At 43.9% G+C, this 19,608-nt stretch overlaps 1 protein-coding gene across 1 annotated transcript in view; it reads right to left on the reverse strand.

Moving 5' to 3' along the window:
- The window catches only part of ARHGEF18 (Rho/Rac guanine nucleotide exchange factor 18), a 298,383-nt gene that overhangs the window by 86,588 nt on the left and 192,187 nt on the right, over positions 1-19,608 (reverse strand). Inside the window, 2 exon segments of the mRNA XM_083179196.1 lie at positions 2,563-2,620; positions 3,939-4,006. Coding sequence (XP_083035322.1) covers positions 2,563-2,620; positions 3,939-4,006 — 126 coding nt within the window.

Consider the following 19,608-nt stretch of genomic DNA (forward strand, 5'->3'; position numbering starts at 1 on the left):
TATTATTCATAAGAGAACAAGGTGAAGTAACCTATTATTATCATTATATTATATCCCTCCCATTATATTACTGCTTGGGTATAACCCATTGGTAGCTGCCATGGGGAGGTAGAGGAAAGAACAGATTCCTACCTGTTAATGTGCTTTCCTCTACTCCACCATGGCAGCATAGTTCCCTTCCCATATGTATTTGTATTATAAGCTGTTTAACAAGACACTGAGGCCTAGTAGGGAGGGGCTTATGTAGGGCCAAGTGTTCTCTTTGTTTCCTTTCCAGAATACTACCCTGCAGGACTTAACCCATTGGTAGCTGCCATGGTGGAGTAGAGGAAAGCACATTAACAGGTAGGAATCTGTTCTTTATTTTCTATGTAGAAAAAGTACAGCTGTCTGCTGTGGTGTTTCTAGCACAGGTCTGGTTTGCATATCAGTGCTTATATACAGACCACACTGTGCTAGAAGCACTACAGCAGACAGCGACACCCCAGTCAGGGAAGAGGAACTGCATGGGTTTTCAAAGATAGCGGGTGCTCGGTGGCTCGCTGCATTTGCCGCCTGTATAAAATCAACTCCAAACCCACGTGGATAATGGGGGTATGAAAAGGTCAGGAGGACGCGTTCCGCCGCCGCTCGCCACACTTCGGGGTGGCATGGATAGTCAGTGAAACCTCATTGTATGTCATACAAGTGTATAGCTAATGGCATGGCATCGCACCCTATAAAATCTCAAGCAATTTTTCGGGAGATGCAATGCAATCCCCTAGGGCCAACAGAGCAGTGAATAAATTTCATTAAAAAATCACATCACATCGCATTGCACTATAATGGCCCATGAGATGCAATGCAATGCGATTTTGCTATGGTAGCATACGTAAGAAAACTGGGCGCCCTGCTAGGAAACAAGTACCCAAATTTCCTTTGCACTAGTCCACTTTTGTCACTATTATGATAGGTACAAAAACAAATTCCTTTACGTTCTACAATTAATTGCCTAATTTATCATTTAGTAGCCTAACAATATCAGTTTTATTATTCTTCCCCCCAAATTTGGGGTTTATGTGGTATCCAATGAAGTCAAATAGGCCAAAAACCTTTTTTGATGCACATTATTCAATTGCGGACGTTTTTGACCATTTTATTTTTTCACTGATAGAGTCACGGGTTTAATTGGTCGAATTGGCATAGGTTGAAAATTATACAAAAAAATACAGTCAAAACATGTGGATCAGCTAGTCATTCGCTGACCATGTATTTTTGACAGTGCCCAATTACTCAACTAGTTGAAAAATTGTGACTTTCATTGACTAGATTGAATCTAAGGGCAGCAATCAATGCTCTGACAGGCGCAGTTTTTTCCACCCATCGCCATGCCTCACAGCAGTGTTCTCCATGTTAACATTGAATAAACAAAATGGCGAGGTATGCAAAATTTACCATAAGAAAACAACAGCGAGGACCAAGCGGTGAACAGGTCGAAGCACGCTATTAATTTTTAGCAAACCAGGAGCGTTGAATAGGGCGAGCACAATTTTTGGTGAGAGGACTGGCCTTCCCGACAAAAAAAGTGATCTTCGCCGGAAAAAAAACAGTGAACTGGGAGCATTGAATACTGCCCAATATTTGACCTAAAAACTTTCCTCAATGCTGCTGCCCAGATCATCTTCCTCTTCAAACATACTATGCCTGCCCCCCTCTCTTACAAGTCCTACACTGGCATCCATTCCTCTTCAGAATCCAATTGAAGCTCCTCACACTCACAAAGCCATCACCCATTCTTCTCCTAGTACCTTCATATCTGACCTTCTCTCTCTACACACCCTCACACTCTCTTCACTCCTCAAATGCACACTGCCTCTCCTGCTAATTGATTACTTCCATTCTGGCCACCAAGATTTTGGCCATTGTGCTCCTTATCTCTGGAATTTTCTACCCCTCCCTCAGAGTCCCCACCTCCCTACAAAACTTTAAACATGCTCTCAAGACCCACTTCTTCATTAAATCCAGCCATCTTTCCAATATATGGAAAATGCCAAAATTGATTTCATTTTGCTCTCATACATTACCAGATTTTCATTCTAACCAGAAAGATTGGATATATAAACTTATAGTATGTATTCAGTTTCTGCCCCAGTGGAGCTTAACATCTATGTTTCCTACCACCTGTACACATCACATATACATCAGTTTTTTTTTTATTATTATCAGAATCCAAATGTTTATTTTTGAATTGTGGGAGGAACCAGATTACCAAGAAGAATCACCCACAAAAATGGCAAGATCATACACACTTCCTATTCAATAGGGCCTTGATGGGATTTGAACTCAAGAATAAAAACTTTAATTACGATTAACATATAAAAATGTTGTGCTTAAAAAAAATGCAGCTAGATGTTTCCACAGGAAAGCAACCAATGAAAATCCAGCATGTTAAAAATCCCACTGACATTTCCAATAATTCTTGGGTCAGAATCACAAGAACCAGGGAATTGCTCTGATACTCCCCTGATGTATGGACTCCTTAAGTCGCCGTACATATGACATTTATAATTTAAGTGCTTTTACCTTGGTAGGTCAGAGATGATACTTGCAGAGATGTTGTAGGTTTATAGCTGCTGTCCTTCTGCAAATAAATACAGAAGAAAAACCTTGATTATGACCCTTGGTATGGTGCAAATATTATTCTGGGCTTAGTATAGGGTATAGGTGCATGCACTCAGGTTTTTAATCTTCCAGCAGTTCTACATTATTTTCTTATAATGGCACTACGTTTGTCTTGATGATTTAGTGTACAAATTGAAGCTCATTTCTGTTGCTACCAGTATTGTGACGTGGCTCGGATTGTATTCCGTTAGGTAAACAGGAAAATCTTTGACAAGCTGTTTAGTAGTGATAGCACCACCTATTGCGGGCTGACATGCCAATGACCATTTTGTGACTAGAAAAGTAGATATTAGCAGGGGCATATTGGCAATCCGGCTTACAGGTTTCAGGACAATGGGTCTGCCTGTGGTTGGGAGAGGGTAAAGGATAACTGACTGGTGGTGTAGATGTGTTAGGTATAGAGCATGGCATGGAATGTTGGTGTTGGGGGTAGAAGGTGGCAGGCTTGCAATGTGAGCATGCAAGAGGTCTCTTTCTGGAAATTTTTTAGGACCAATCTAAAATTCCCAATATGTCCATGACACCAGGGAAGGGCATTGAAGTGGAGTTAGCATAAAGTTGCAATCACAACTGCAGGAAAAGACAAAAGGACGACTGCAACTGTGGCCAACTCAGAATCAGTTCTTATGAAGAGGAATCCCATTCCCTCAACAGACCCTGGCTCCATGACGACTGCTTCCAGAAACTTCCATCCCAATCCACCCTTGGATAGTAGGGTGATCATTTTTTTATTTAAATAAATGTACTTGTTGGTCCGGAAGCAGGGCCATCTTAACAGCATTGTAGGCCACGGGCAAAGCAATGCATTTGGGGCCCCTCCTCACTCATTTATAGAGAAAATAAACAAGACAAAATCATATCACGCCCCTCTTGTGGTCCCATGCCAACTCTCCACTTGGTTCCATACAGTCAATGGCTGTCAGCACTGATTGACAGATAGCCCTGGCCATCCACCAATCAGCATGTTGACAGCTATCTATTGACTGTCTGGCTGCATGCTGGGAAGCAGGAAGAGAATGCTGCCTGGTCGCTCTGTTTGTGTGTGGTTCACAAAAAGTTCAGGAAGCAGATGTCCGAGCTCAAAAGCCCCTAGAATTGCCCTTGGGCAGCTGCCCATTGAGCCCAAACATTAAGATGGTCCTGTCCAAAAGCAAGTAATATGTGCAAAGCAAATAAGTTCTAAAATGTACTCCACATATAACAAAGACATTGCCACCCTATAAACAAAATTCAATAATGTTAAAAAAAAAGAATGCAACAAAAACACTAGAAATTACCTTTGACTTGCTGCTTGTGCACTCAGGTAATAATGTTTTGCAATTTTTATGGACATTTACAGTACAATCTGTAAAAAAACAAGAATTTTATAAAACTGAAATCAGTCTGCTAGACAGTGAGGGGTAATCCAAAATCATCATGCAGGGCATTCATAAACAGTTGTGACTCGAGCAACAGGCAGTGATGCAGTAAATTATATTGGAGCTGATGCAGAGTTGCATGCAAGTTTGTCTTTCAGACATCCACTGGGCGGTGGCATACCAGGGCTTGTTGGAAGGGCTTGGGTATGCAACTACCGCTCCCCCCATGAATTCTATACTAACCTTGTGATGGCAAGTTGGCACCTCCTCCATATCCCAGTGACATCTCCAGAAAGATGGCACCACACAATGCATGCCAAGACTCTGGTTATGTGCCAGAGAGACCTTGCTCTTTAGTGCACATGTACCATCTTCCCAAATATCACTGGGAAGATAGCACCATTGAGGAGGATTCTTCTGCTTGCCCTTACAAGTTAGGCACTGAATGCACCCATACCTTGCACATCTTTGCAGCCATTTTTTTTATAGGATGCATGACCATGCCCCTTTCCAGCTTTCATCACTATAGCCCCGAGGAGATCTTAGTATTTATCGCAATGTACACGCACATAGCTGTGATTATGCATCTAGCCGTGATTACACGTCATATCTCCACTTGAGGCTAAATGGGCAAAATGCAGTTTTCACAATTAGGCCAATCTTTTGCCTTCTACCCAGGAGAAGAGGCCATGTGACACAGCTAGGGTGGCAAATCTCAGGATTGGCGGGATCCCAAGATTTGGCCTCAAAATTGCCGGGATTTCAATCCCAGGATTGGAGTTTCCAATCCTGGAATTTCTGGATTAAATTGCACATGCCGCACCCGCTCAAACGCTGCCCGTGGGTGATGGGAGCATTTTTCTTTTAGGGATGCCAATCCTGGGAATCCCAAGATTGAGCCTTTTTCAATCCAAATTCCCAGGATTGAAAATTGCCCTGGAATTGCCATCCCTAGACACAACCCATGGGTAAGAAAATACAGTAATGGCTGGACACATTAGTTGTGTCCTAACGTGTGGTCACACGTTAGGACACAACCCATGGGTAATTGAATCTGTTGGTTTACATTTTAGTGAACACTAAACAATGTAAATAAATAAATATGTTCAACTATAATTTAACTGAATTCGTTCCTCCCACAAAATAATATATCTTTCTTATGCATACGCCTGTACTGATTGTTGTATTTAAACACTTTGACAATTATGTATAGAATCTGTCTGTAGTTTAAACTAGCTGTCCAGACATCACAATATGACTAGCACAGGAATATCTATTGAAATATATAGTGATGCCGCAAGATAGCAACTAGACACTGCTGTATGACGGACTCACATTTTCCCCAGTTGGTACAGTAAGTGTTAGGTCAACTTTAGTTTTATCTAAACATCTAGGTTAACACAATTGACATTCCTGTATGCAGATATAATTTGTTGTGCAAAATTTAAACAAGCCCCAAAATATGTATATTTAAAAGTATATATATATATATATATATATATATATATATATATATATATATATATCAATGAACAAAGAAGAACGTCACTCCCGGCTCTTGTTGAAAAACAGTAATCTTTACTGCGTCTACCAACGGCGTTTCGAGCCTGTGGCTCATCTTCAGGATTGTCCTGAAGACGAGCCTCAGGCTCGAAACGCCGTTGGCAGACGCAGTAAAGATTACTGATTTTCAACAAGAGCCAGGAGTGACGTTCTTTTTTGTTCATTGATACACATGCACCAGAGAGTTTCTCTGGGTGAACGGGCACCCGGGCCAAGCAGCAGCAGTTAGCCAGAGGTGGCAGGCAGTGCCGGACCCCGTACAGACTATATATATATATATATATATATATATATATATATATATATATATATATATGCAATTGTATCCTGCACTCAAAACAAACGGGTGCAACTGGTCAGGTGCTCGCTGTCCTAGGATCCAGGAAATATAGCAAGTTTGTGCAGCATGCACTCTAACTCTATTTCACAGCTTACAATAAGTTGAAAAAAAGACACAACCAAGCGGCTATGTATGCCAACGTTTCGGACACTTAAGTCCTTTATCAAGACATTCTTGACAGGTGTGTTGGTAACTGCTCACCTTTAAAAGCATAGTCTGCTGTGAGCATTAGACCAGATAGCATGCCTGGAATCAAACATTGATGTAATAGCTATGTGTATTGCAGCCATTTTGAGCAATAGTGTTAAGACCTGCAGAAAAGTGGGGTGCCGTGAAGGAGGCTGCAGGCTTAAATGCATTGATCAATTCATGAACTAAATCTCCACTATTTATTAATATCAGTTAATTTAGTGAGTGTAGAGCCCCTACAATATCTGTTTAAACAATGTGGTCACAAGCCATAGGGCACCCCAGAACTAGGGAAGGTGAGTGGCGATGTTTAGAGTATATTGTTTATTTTTTTTTTTAATTAGTCTTATTATGGTCACATTCTCTCATGCACCCTGTTGTAACCTAGATTTCATAGCTTACAGTATGTTAAAAATTTCCCTAGATGATTAGTGACAGGTGTGTTGGTAACTGCTCACCTTTAAAAGCATAGGCCCTTATTCAGATCTGATTGCAGTACAAATTTGTGCTCAAAATGGGAATACTGCCTGCATTACTTTTACACTGCAATTTAGATTTCAATTTCAACACACCACACCCAAATCTAACTCTCTATACATGTTACATCAACCCCACCTGCAGTGCACATGGTTTTGCCCATTTTGAGAACAAATTTGTACTGCGATCAGATCTGAATAAGGGCCATAGTCTGCTGTGAGCTTTAGACCAGATAGCATGCCTGGAATCAAGCATTAATGTGATAGCTATGTGTATTGCTCTCCCTCCTATATACCTAATAGATTGTAAGCTTGCAGCAGGGCCCTCTAACCACCAAGTCTGTCTGTTACCCAGTTTGTTTTATCACTGTCTACTATTGTAAAGCGCAACGGAATCTGCTGCGCTATATAAGAAACTGCAAATAAATAATAAAATATTGTAAACATTTTGAGCAATAGCCAACTAGGGAGGCCAATCCCGGGCCATTTTTTAAATCCTGCGATTCGGGGTTAAAAAAATATCAATCCCAGGGTTTCTCTGGATCCCAGGATTGGCCTCCTGATATGCCCGATAATTGATAAATTACCTCTAAGCATAGAGGAAATGTGCGGTGGGCTGGCGGCATGCAGCATTTGAGGTGAGGTGACTTGGCGGGCTGGGGAGAAGGTGGGTAACACTGTGTCCGGGCAGACGCGGTGGAGGAGGTGAGGTGACTCGGCAAGCCGGGGAGGAGGCAAACACGGTGGCGTGGGAATCAGTGTCTGGGCAATCGGTGTCTGGGCAAACACGGTGGCGTGGGAATCCGTGTGTGGCTGCGCAGCGTGATGTGATCTCTCACATCACGCTGCGCAGCCACACAACCTTGTTGCCAGGCAGCGCAGCGTGATGTTAGTGGTCACGCTGCGTAACCACACAGTGTTCAAACACTGCTCCCTCTGCCTGGACTTCAAGTTAACCGCCTCCTCCCCGGCCCACTCAGCGGTATACATGAGAAGGGGATCAAATGCGCATGCGCATTTGGATCCCATAATCCCGGGATTGGAGCCTCCAATCCCGGGATTCAAATCCCGGCCAAAAATGCCCTAAATCCCGGGATCCCGCCAATCCCGGGATTGTCATCCCTACTCCCAACATGACTCATACCAGGAGGGACAGACTACTCTGCTCCTGGACTTCACACTTAATGTATGATTGGTGTCACTCTAAATTGCGGGCCGGTGATGTCAGCTGCCCGTCCCCCGCATGTCCGTCACGGCCTCATTACCATGAGAACGCCCAGCATTCTCAAGGGAACGCCCATGGAACGCTGGGTGTTCCCATATGGTGATGGGGCAACCCAGCGCCCCCGCACGCCATCTAGGGTGCATGCACTCGGCAAACCGAAAGTTTGCCGTGGGTGCACACACCCTGTGTCTGCACATGCATAGAAACGCATGAAGGATCAAAGGAATCAGAATAGGCTCCTAAATCTCGTCTATTTATTAGTATCCGTTAATTTAGTGAGTGCAGAGCCCCTACAATTTCTATATATATATATACTTTTTGTAAACAGGCCCCCTGCCTGTTTACATCCTGATATCTAGCCACCACCCACTTGCTTGCACCTCTTGTAATCTGTCTGTCTCCCCTTCCTACTAGATTGTGAGCTCCTCAGAGCAGGGCCCTCTTCCCTCCTGTTGTCAAAGCCCTCTTCTCTTCACATTTCACTCACAGCTCTCCCATACTCAAACACTCAGTGACCATCTCTGTCCGCATACTTATCTCCATCATTGGCCACAAGCCTCTAGTAGTATGTTAATTGAGTCCTTACTACTTATATTTATGCTGTAATGTGTATTGAACTGTGGCGCTCTTGTACACTATTTTTGATTCTTATTCAATGTAATGCCAAGTTTTGTCTCCCTGTACGGCGCTGTAAAACACTTGTATTGCCTTATAAATAAAATTATAATAATAATATATATACTACCTTTGATATATTCATTTTACAGAGTTTATGGAAGTGGGTTAGGTGAAAGTTTAAAGTCAAATGCTCCCAGATAGTCCCATTCGTACGCGGGATCAGCCATGATAGCCAATATTAGTAAATTTCCCCCAATGTCTTTGGCTGAGAGGTGATACTTGCAACCCTTAAAAACAAAACTGATCAACCGAATGAAGTAATACAGTCACTTACACTCATCCTTCAGGACTGTTCTGCTTTCAACATGATGGATCAACATTCTTCTCCTTCCTACCAAGTTATTATTTATTTATTTACAGTTTCATATATAGCACAGCAGATTCCATTCCCCTTTATAATTGTAAACAGGGATAAAATAAACTGGGTAACAACAGACAGACTTGGAGGTAGGAGGGCCCTGCTGCAAGTTTACAATCTATAGGGATTTAGGAGGGAAACACAAGGACAGGGACCAGTAATAGCATAGCTTGTAGTGCCTCAGAGGGTTATGCATATGGAACTTAAATATGATAGGCTTGCCTGAAGCGGTGAGTTTTCAGGAAACTCTTGAAAGTTTGGAGGCTAGTTGAGTGTATTATTTTGCATGGAAGGGCATTCCATAGGGTGGGAGCAGCCCAATGAAAGTCCTGAAATAGTGAATGGGAGCTGGTGATCCGTGCAGAAGAGATACACAGATCTTGTGCAGAGCAGAGTGGTCAAGATGGGAGATATTTTGAGATAAGTAAAGAGAGATATAAGCTGTTTACCAATTCCATCACTTTTTTGTGGAAATTTTGTGGACCCCATACATTGCAATTTTTTTGTTTTCACACAAAAAGGTCAAATCGCTCCAATTGATTGCTGATATAGTGTGGCCTTTACTCACCCCAGCAATCATGTCTTTGAACACATTCTGAAAACCCACCATGTACTCGTGCCACTGCTGCCTGATGCAATGAGCACAGGAATGCGCATCTAGAGGACTTGGATGTTAATCAGTTTTCATCCGAATCGGATGAAAACAGGCCAAATCGGACTAATGTATGGGCACCCTTACTGTACTGCAGAGGTGGGACAAAGCAGTGTAAGGAATACTGTGGACTGTCTATGGGGGGGGGGGGGGGGAGGGGCACATGTCAGCAAACAAAACAAACCTTGGATATTTTACCTGTGAGCCCTATGGCCAATCCTCCCTTGTGTGCAACATTGTGAATGTTGGCTTAGTTACTGTATACCCAATAAAAAAGAACATGTTTTTCTATTATTAAGCATGCACATCCTCTAAATTATTTTAAGCTCAGGATGTAGTTAAGGAGTCATACAGTCTTAATATTAAGCATTTTACACAGTTCATTAAAACCTGGTAAAGTGTAGTGTTGATTGGCAAAAAAGAATGTTAACAAGTGGACCAATATGCAAGCACCTTCTCTTCACATTACCTTTAAAAGTACTTGTTCACAGAGAATTGTATGAAGCACACAGTATACTAAGCTGTATAGAAGAGAACAGGCTGCTAAATGTAAGCAAGGGCAAAATACAAGGTTATATGTATACTTTAAACATGCACTGTCTTTCAAAGCCAGTGTGCATGAGCCGTAGCAATGCCGCAGCAGAGTGCAATATGAACCTTGCGGCTCTGAAAGGGTTTCAAACAACTCATTAGGTACCAGCTTGGCCTAAGATTTAAAAATCTGGCTTTGTAATAAAGTGCAGCTTGTTAGTTTGTTAATGTTTCCCAGGTATCCCTGCTGCTCTAGTTATTGATCTCAAACTAACGCGGTGGAGACATATTGATTTGAGAAAAATTGAACCCTGCTGTCTGACCTGCACTTTCATCCACCACTTACAGAAGACCTAATTATCTCAAGACAAAGTCCACTAATCCAGTGACTGCCTGAAAACTGTCACTTGCTGATTCAAAGAAGCTTCTAGAAAAGATAAAATACATCTCCACTTTTCTGACCGCAAATCTAGCTGTAGCAAAAGCCTTATATAACATTTAATGGAGCTGAAGTTAAGGTTATATAAAACAGAAAACTTACATTGAAGTTGACATACATTTAAAACTTCTCTTAAAGGCATGGTGTATATGTAATGTTTGCTAAGGGCAACACACGGATGTGCATCCAATCAAAGCTGTCACCTTGCAATGCTAAAAGTAGATTTTAAACACTGATCTCTAAAAGTATCCTTCCAGCACACAATAAATAACTTTTCATAGTATAAAAGAAATAGAAATATGCAATAAATAAGGGTACTTGTGTATTAGCACGGCGCTCGTTACGCAGTTAGCGTAGCGATGCTGTCAGAATCAGCGTAGTGTTTGCGCGGCCAGCATAGATAGCGTAGTCGGTCAGAAGTAGCGTAGTGTTGCCACGGCCAGAGAGTCAGCGTCCCTGTCAGTGACTGCGTAATGGCTGCAGAACCTGTCACAATGGGCCTTATTCTAGTTCACTCTTTCTGACAAAATCCTTCTTAGATGGACAAAACCATGTGCACTGCAGGTGGGGCAGATGTAACTTGTGCAGAGAGAATTCGATTTGGGTGGGGTTTTACTTCAAAGTGAGATCTATATTGCAGTGTAAAAATAAAGCAGCCAGTATTTACCCTGCACAGAAACAAAATAACTCACCCAAATCTAATTCTCTCTGCACATTTTACATCTGCCCCCCTGCAGTGCACATGGTTTTGGCCATCTAAGAAGGATTTTGTCAGTAAAGGTGCCCATACACGTTACAATTATTGTATACAATATTGTATACAATATCGCATCTCATCCGATCTCGGTTTTGCGATGACATCAGATGAGATGAGATCTAGTACAAAAAGTATGTGCAGCACATACTTTTTGTACTAGATCTCATCTCATCTGATGTCATCGCAAAACCGAGATCGGATGAGATGCGATATTGTATACAATATTGTATACAATAATTGTAACGTGTATGGGCACCTTAAGAGTGAACTAGAATAAGGCCCAATGTGCAGCACATACTTTTTGTACTAGATCTCATCTCATCTGATCTCATCGCAAAACCGAGATGCGATGAGATGCGATATTGAATACAACATTGTATACAATAATTGTAACGTGTATGGGCACCTTTACTCTTATACTGTTTATTTATTCATGGGCAGAGGAGCTCGCAAGTGTATCATTCTGTGAGCGACAACTTAAGTTGTCGAATAAATCAACGGTGAGGTATAATAATCTGATGCGGGAGGCCTGCACCATGGACCTAATGTTGCAGCCACCAGATTGGTGGTCCAGGGAAAATCATTGACGTTGACGAAAGCCTCTTTGTACAGAGGAAAAGTCATGTGGGATGGATGCTGCCTCAACAGTGGCTATTCGGAGGCATTTCCAGAGACACCGGTGAGTGCTTCGTGACACCTGTACAAAGACGTTACGCCAGTACCCTGATGGTCGCCATCAACCAATACATTGAACCAGGGATGATTATCTACTCCGATTGCTGGCGTGCCTATAACACCGAGCAGCTGGAGCAGGCAGGGAACCACCATGCTCGGGTAAATTTCGTAGTTCCCTAGACTGGGTTTCACACACAAAACATTGAACGCCTTTGGGGAACCTGTAAATGGCCCAACAAACGTCAAAGAGGCACCGCGCGCCAGAATCTCGACTCCTACCTACATGAATTTATCTGGCGAAAGACTGTTGGCGCAGAAAACGCTTTAGAGCGAATTCTTTATGCCCTTTCTCTTCTCCCAAAGGCTGATGCAGAATCAGAAGAATGACTGTTTTATTTTATTTTTTGGTCTTGATAAATTGATATTATTGTAATTTGTTACTTTAATTTTTTTTCTTTATTATTAAGTAAAATCCAGTTATGTGGCTATGTGGCTCACGCTTGCCACACTTTATAAAATCAACTCCACACCGACATGGATAGTGGGGGTATGAACAAGTCGGGAGGACGCATAATGCGTGCGCTCGCCACGCTTCAGGCTGGCGTGGATAGTGGTGGTTTGAAAAGGAGGCATTTGTTAGTATGTAACATGGAGTACTGGCAAATGCCTCCTTTATTGTGCATAAGACAAACTTGCCGCAATAATTACTGAGACGCACCTGCATCTCAGACAGCTGGAGCGCCTCTCCGCTGGTGCCCGCATGAGCCATGGACACCGGGGACAGAGCTGGCCTGCCCTGGAGTTACTATGCTAACTACAGTAAGCAGCCTTTGGGCTACGCTGACAGCGTAGCTTAGGCTACGCTGAAAAGGTAGAGTAGCCGGGCACCGTGCTATTACACAAGTACCTAAACAAGTATTAATTAATAAGGTACTTATATGTTAGTTGGGCGCCCACTAAGCTATTTGCTTAGTTTTCCACGTCCCCTCGCGGGGCGCGCTACGCTCGCCATGCTTCGGGCTCGGTGGTTCGCTGTGCTCGCCACACTATATAAAATCAACTCCATGCCGACATGGATAGTGGGGGTATGAGCGTAGCAACTATAGTGGGCGCCCAACTAACATATAAGTACCATGAATAATATAAATAATTAAATACAAACATCAACACACTTCATTGTTTTTAAATAGTATAATAGTCTATTGATGCAGAACACTCTTGGTTAGGTAGTACTATTAGAAAATGATTTGCATTTGCTCATAGCATAGAATAGATTTTCAAATTTCTGTTACAATATTCATCAAAAACCTACATTATTTCTATGCCTGTCACACAACAAGGCATGTATTTTTAATGATTGGTAAGAATAATAACTGCAATTGACAGCAACACATAGCGGCTGTTTAAAATCTCATTGCAAAATCTCAAACTTATAAATAAGCCCCTGAAGCTGGGCATACTGTACACTAGAACGATATTGCTCCAACCTGCCAACTAACTAGTTAATCATTCATTTTCTCCTGCACTTGTCATTCCAACTAGCAGGAGAAACATATTCTCCCAATTAGTTGGACGAAAACTGTTTCAGTGCAGGGGAGAAGTTGGACACTCCCACCTGAATAAATTAACACAAGTATGCTCTTTTGCTACTTGCACACACACACACACACACACACACACACCCACACCCCCCCCCCCCCCCCCATAAACTTGCCTACCTGACCCTCTCGATGAGGGAGAAAATGCTCTGTTCCTGGACTTCCTGGTAATGTATGATTGTCATCACCTGTGGGGAGCTAGGTAATTGATAAGAAAGGTCTTTCACCACAGGTGATGGCAGTCATACATTACCAGGGAAGTCCAGGAACAGAGCATTTTCTCCCTCATGGAGAGGGTCCGGTAGGCAAGTATGACGCACCCATAATGGTACTGCCGGTATACTTTGATTCATGGTAAGCAGAGCCGGCCCTAGCTTTTTTGATGCCTTAGGCAAGATTTTGGTTGGTGCCCCCTAGTATTGCCGCTTATGCTGCTGCTGGTCAAGTTCTATAAGATACATGCCCTAGGGCAGTGATGGCTAACCTTGTCACTCCAGCCGTTGTTGAACTACACATACCAGCATGCCCTGCATCAGTTTTAGCATGGCCAAATAGTAAAACTGTAGCAGGGCATGCTGGGATGTGTAGTTCAACAGCAGCTGGAGTGTCAAGGTTAGCCATCACTGCCCTAGGCATATGCCTAGAGCCGGCTTTGATGGGAAGCATAGGGTGACAGGGCAGCAAATTATATGATCTCTGCATGCTGACTGACGGGAGCTGCTGGGAGGGCATAAATACGAATGGTAGGGATGCCAGTGTTCCAAATAGCAATGCCAGCACCCAGAAGTAGGGAATTCCTCCAGGGGTCAGTTTTTCTATGGTCACCGGAGCATGTGGATGCCCAATTAGTGTATGGCTCGCCTCACTTGCCATGCTGTAGGCTAGGTGCCTCACTCGGCTACTGCTGCTTACTGCACACTTTATCATTCCCAGTCGAAGTCCATGCATAGGTGCCGATTTATGTTTTTGCTGGTGGGTGCTCAAGCCAAAAATATAGAGGAGTGGCTTCATGGGGAAGGTGTGTGGCCACAAAATAATACCAATTTATATGATGGAGCACAGTTGTCTCCAATATTCAAATTACAGCAACAGAGTTCCACATACATAAATGCCCCCACAGTGCAGGTACATACATGCCCCCACAGTGCAGGTACTCGCGGACAGAATACACTCTTCCCGGCATACTGTTTCCCAGGTGGCGGGTCTGGCAATGTGGGTGCTGCAGCCGCAAATTAGCAAGTTAATATGGCGGCCCAGTAGCGGGACTCGGGCCCATGGGTGCTCATCAATTTCCGTGGGTGCTCGGGCCCTTGAGCACCCACAGAATCGGCACCTATGAGTCCATGTGCTTGGTACAGAATCTGCTGCGCTATATAAGAAACTGTAAATAAATAAATACAGTGTGAAGAAGTCAAAAATAGAAAAAAACTCAAGTCAACCTTTTCATGTGTAGGCCAATTGCCATTTTTGGACCTTTTGTTTGTGTTAATCTTTTGCCAATGTCAGCTTTCTGCATGTTGACTGTCAACCTAAATATTGTTGTCCTATCAACCTGATTCAGAGTCCGTCAGTGCTCAGAGCACCAGCAGAATACCACTTATTTCTGTGCATTCAGAAAATACCATGATCATATGAGAAAGGTATATCCCAAGCTAATCTCCAGTTTTAGAGAAGCCATGAAGTGGGCTGGAGGCTTTCCATATTTTTGCAAATATATGTAACTGAAAGGTGCCTACACGCTGGGTGTTTTTGCCCAGCTTGTGTTTTGCACAGCGATGATACTAAAAATCGTTGGGCTGAAAAATAGCTGAGTGCATACACACCAAGCGTTTTTCGTCCATCCAAGCAATTTTTCACAGGGGTGGACAGCTTTCCATAGCAGGAAAGCCATCCACCCCACGTACATCTACCAGCAGATGAACAGTGCACGCCAGCTATAATGTGGGAGCATGCATCAGCACTCACCACTCATCGCCGGACCGTAACACTCTGGGCCGCTTTTGAGCTGAAAGCAGCTGAAATAGCAAAAGTGAGTGGATTTCAGCTCAAAATCGCCCAGTGCATATGTACCAGCAGCGGCTCCTACCTTTTTGTGGGAGGGGGCTGCCACTGACCGCAATGCCAGCACAGCCCCACCCACCACCACCACTATCTCGGCTTGCCCGCTCCCTGTCCCCTGTACAATGTAGATGACAGGCACCGGAACATGCGCAGTAATGGCCGAGGTACTGTGCAAGAGCATACCCCAGGTTGAAAAGTTGTACAAATATTTGACAAACTAATTTTGATACTGCAGTCTCTACCAGCTGTAATAGACACAGTCAGGCCAAGATTGCCTCATTACACTGGACTGTGCCACTGTGCCACACATAATGCAAGTAGCCGTCACTGGTGTATCTGATCCATGCTGTGGGTCACCTTCTCAGTGCTGAGTGGTTCCTGCTCCAGACTCATGGACACCTGCACTACACTGAAGGGTACATGCTGGTAAGTAATTATTCCATTTGCCATTACATAGAACACCCGTTATTTTGGATTTAGTTTCAATGATAGATTAGTCAGAAATTAATATTTTATCGTTTTATGGCAATTTTAAACATTTTGGTAAATCATTCTGTAACTAAGAGCCAATGTTAATTATTTTATTTTATTTTTTGGGGGGGGGGGGGGGGGGTTGGCCATTCAAATATTGTCATTGGAGCAATGGAAATTACAGAAAATAAATATCAATATTCCATGTTAAATTATGTGCAAAGAATTATGGTACGACTAGACAGTGAGATGTTCACTTGTCAGCAGGTGAACCAGTTGAGGGAAGAACCTTTTTTTTGGCTTCTGGTGGGATTGGCCCTGTAGTGTCCGCCTGATGGCAGCAGGTTAAGCAAGCCATGGCCAGGATGTAGTTGGTCCTTGACTATCTTCGTTGCCTGTTTTTTTGCTCTGGATTGGTACAGGTCCTGGACAGAGGGAAGGTCCGTCCTGATGATCTTCTCTGCAGTTCTCACTACCTTATGGAGTCTGCATTTGTCTCTCTCACTGGCGGAGCTGTACCAGACCAGTATCGAGGAACACAGTACAGACTCCACAATCGCAGAGTGGAAGAGGCACAGATGCTTCTGTGGGATGTTGAGTTTCCTCAGTTGCCTATGGAAGAGCAGCCTCTGCTGTGCTTTTCCAACAATAGTACAGTGTTGTGCCCACATTTAAGGTCCCGGGAGATTGTAGTCCCCAGGAACTTAAAGGAGTCCATTAGCGACACCAAATTGTCAGCAATTGTTAGCGGAGGAACACCATCAGACTTCATCCTAAAGTCCACTACCATCGCGACAGTTGTGAGTGGGTTGAGCACTAGATGGTTGCTGCTGCACCACTGGGCAAATCGGTACATTTCTCGTCTGTAGTCTAATTCGTCCCTGTCCGTGATGAGGCCAATGATGGTAGTGTACAGGGAGAAGAGCAGGGGTGAGAGTACACAGCACTGTGGTGCTCCTGTTCTGATGGACCGCACTTGGGAGGTGAATTTTCCTGCTTTCACAACCTGTTTTCTATCAGTCATGAAGTCCACAATCCATGAACAGGTAGCTTCAGGGACTATTAGGCGGAGTAGTTTGGGGTGGAGGATGTTGAGGATGATTGTATTGAAGGCCAAGCTGAAGTCAACAAACAGGGCCCTTCCATAGGTACCAGGTATATCTAGGTGCTGCAGAATATAGTGCAGGCCCAGGTTGACTGTATCTACAACACATCAATTCGATCAGTAGGTGAACTGGAGGGAGTCTAGCTGGTGGCCAGTCACAGCTTTCAGGTGGTTCAGTACCAAACGCTAGAATGTTTTCATGATCACAGATGTCAGAGCTATTGGCCGATAGTCGTTCAGTGGATTTCTTACAGAAAAGAAAAATAGTGGAGCTTTTGAGGCAGGAGGGAACCTTGTGTAGTTCCAATGATTTATTTAAGTTCCTGGTGAAAAAAGGAGGCAAGTTGACCCACGCATACTCTCAGGGCAGATGGTGACACCCCGTTAGGACCTTGTTGTTTTTCTTGGTTTGGCCTTCTTGAACAATTCCTCAACCTCTTTTTGGGCAACCTGAAGTGACTGGAGTTAGCAGTCGACATTTTGGGCAGCATAGAGGGTATGGTTTGGTTCATAGGGGACTACTTTTGCAAACCTGCAATTGAAGTAGTTCAGCTCATCAGCTAGGTCTTGGTAGCATTCCTTTCCACACAGATGTGGGGTCATTGGTGGTCATTTGTCAGCTCTTCTGAGAACCGCTTTTTTGCTAGCCTGATTCTTTTGTTAGGGAGTTCCTGGCTCGGTGTATTGTACACTGTCACCACTGCTGTAGGCCTCCTCTTTGGCTTGGAGAAGTTGTCTGAGCTGGGCGTTGAACCAAGGCTTGTTGTTGTTGAAGATGCAGTAGGTCTTGATAGCTATACACATGTCCTCGTAGAAGCTTATGTAGGTTGTGACAGTGTCAGGTTGCTCAGGTCAGTTGCTGAGGCTTCGAAAACCCTTCCAGTCCATGCAGTCGAAGCAGGCCTGGAGTTTCAGCTTAGCCTTGTTAGTCCATTTCTTAACTGTCTTGACTGTCTTGATGACAGACTTAGCTGCTCTCGGCTTTTGCGTATAGGTAGGGTGTAGGTGGATGAGGCAGTGATCAGATAGTCTAAGTGCATCATTGACCGGAAGGCAGACTTAAGAGTGATGTAGCAGTGGTCAAGGGCACGCCCTTCCCTGGTGGGGCATTTGACTTGTTGTTTGAACTTGGGTAGCTCCTGGCATTCTGAGTAATAAATACCTTATTTGTATTTTTTTTTTATGATTTATGGAATGAGACGCTGTGTGGGAGGGAGAAGGACTTGTGCCTCCCACTGACAATTGAAAACTGTCAGAAGCAGGGGTGGTGGAGCTAAGCCACAGGGAGAAAAGAGGCTGAAAAGCCCATTGAAAAATAATGGGGAAACAGCTCCTACACATCTGCCTCAGTGACGAGCCTTTAGCCCACATCAAAACACGCCCCTATCACTGAGACAGATGTGATAGGACAGCGGATCAGTCTGTATCCGCTGTTACAGCTGCAGTGCTGCTCAGTGTCAGTCTGCACTGACACAGATTTTTATTTATTTTTAGATTTAACAGCCTGCTCATCATTACAAGTTTGAGGTGCAGGCAGAAGCGCCGTAGAGGGCATTGATGGCGGTAGTAGTGGGCAACATTAAAAAAATTATAATACTTAAATTTCAAAATGGCTGCAGTCAGCCAATCACGGCTTTCCACGTCATCGCCCAGCCATTTCAGCTGACTATATTAGCCCGCGAGGAGAAACACCCCCCCCCCCCCAGGTGAATAAAGAAGATGCAGTTTAATAAAATATTTTTTAAATGGTGTTTTTGTTTTTATTTTAGTATTTCATTTACAGGTGGGCTATAGGTACCAGTGGCCTTGGATGCGCCACATGCTGATACATGTGGTTCTCCCAATAACCAGCATGTGGCTTGCTGGGATATATAGTCCCACTGTAAAAGGACAATGACTAAAGCAAAAATGCAGTGAAAACCCACATGGCGGGTAACTGCTGCGGGAGGTATCTCCAGCAGAAGCTGTCAATACACCACATAAGCCAATGGACTTCTTTTTGCCACCCCCCACCCTGCACTGACCCATGCCACTCCTCCCTCACCTGATGTCCAGGCAGCCTCCTGCTGTGCTGCACAGACCAATGACCTCCTCCTCCCTAGCACCATACTTCCCCTTCTGGGTGCAGGAAATAGGAGGAGCCGGTGGAATCCCTGCAGCAAGAAGGGCACAGGAGGGGGAGAGCCGCCGGGGACCCGCTGACACATCGCCGGCAGTTTTGCAAAGGCAGAATCACAGAGTTTTCCTGCATGGGGGCGGGGCCAAGTGATGTCAGCCTTGCCGCTGCCTCCCTGCTGTGTTGCTTCTCCCAGAGAGGTGAAATCAAAAGTAGGCAAGTATGTTTTTTTGTGGATTTTTTTTTATGTCTATGTCAACGTAGACACCTTATAAGTATACCACGTCCCCTCACTACACTCAGCACACTATTATATTCTCCCTCTATGTCCAGGTGGATAGTTAAGTATGGAAAA

This window comes from Crinia signifera, chromosome 1 (assembly GCF_055691185.1).
Source record: "Crinia signifera chromosome 1, ASM5569118v1, whole genome shotgun sequence".
Taxonomy (NCBI): Eukaryota; Metazoa; Chordata; class Amphibia; order Anura; family Myobatrachidae; genus Crinia; species Crinia signifera.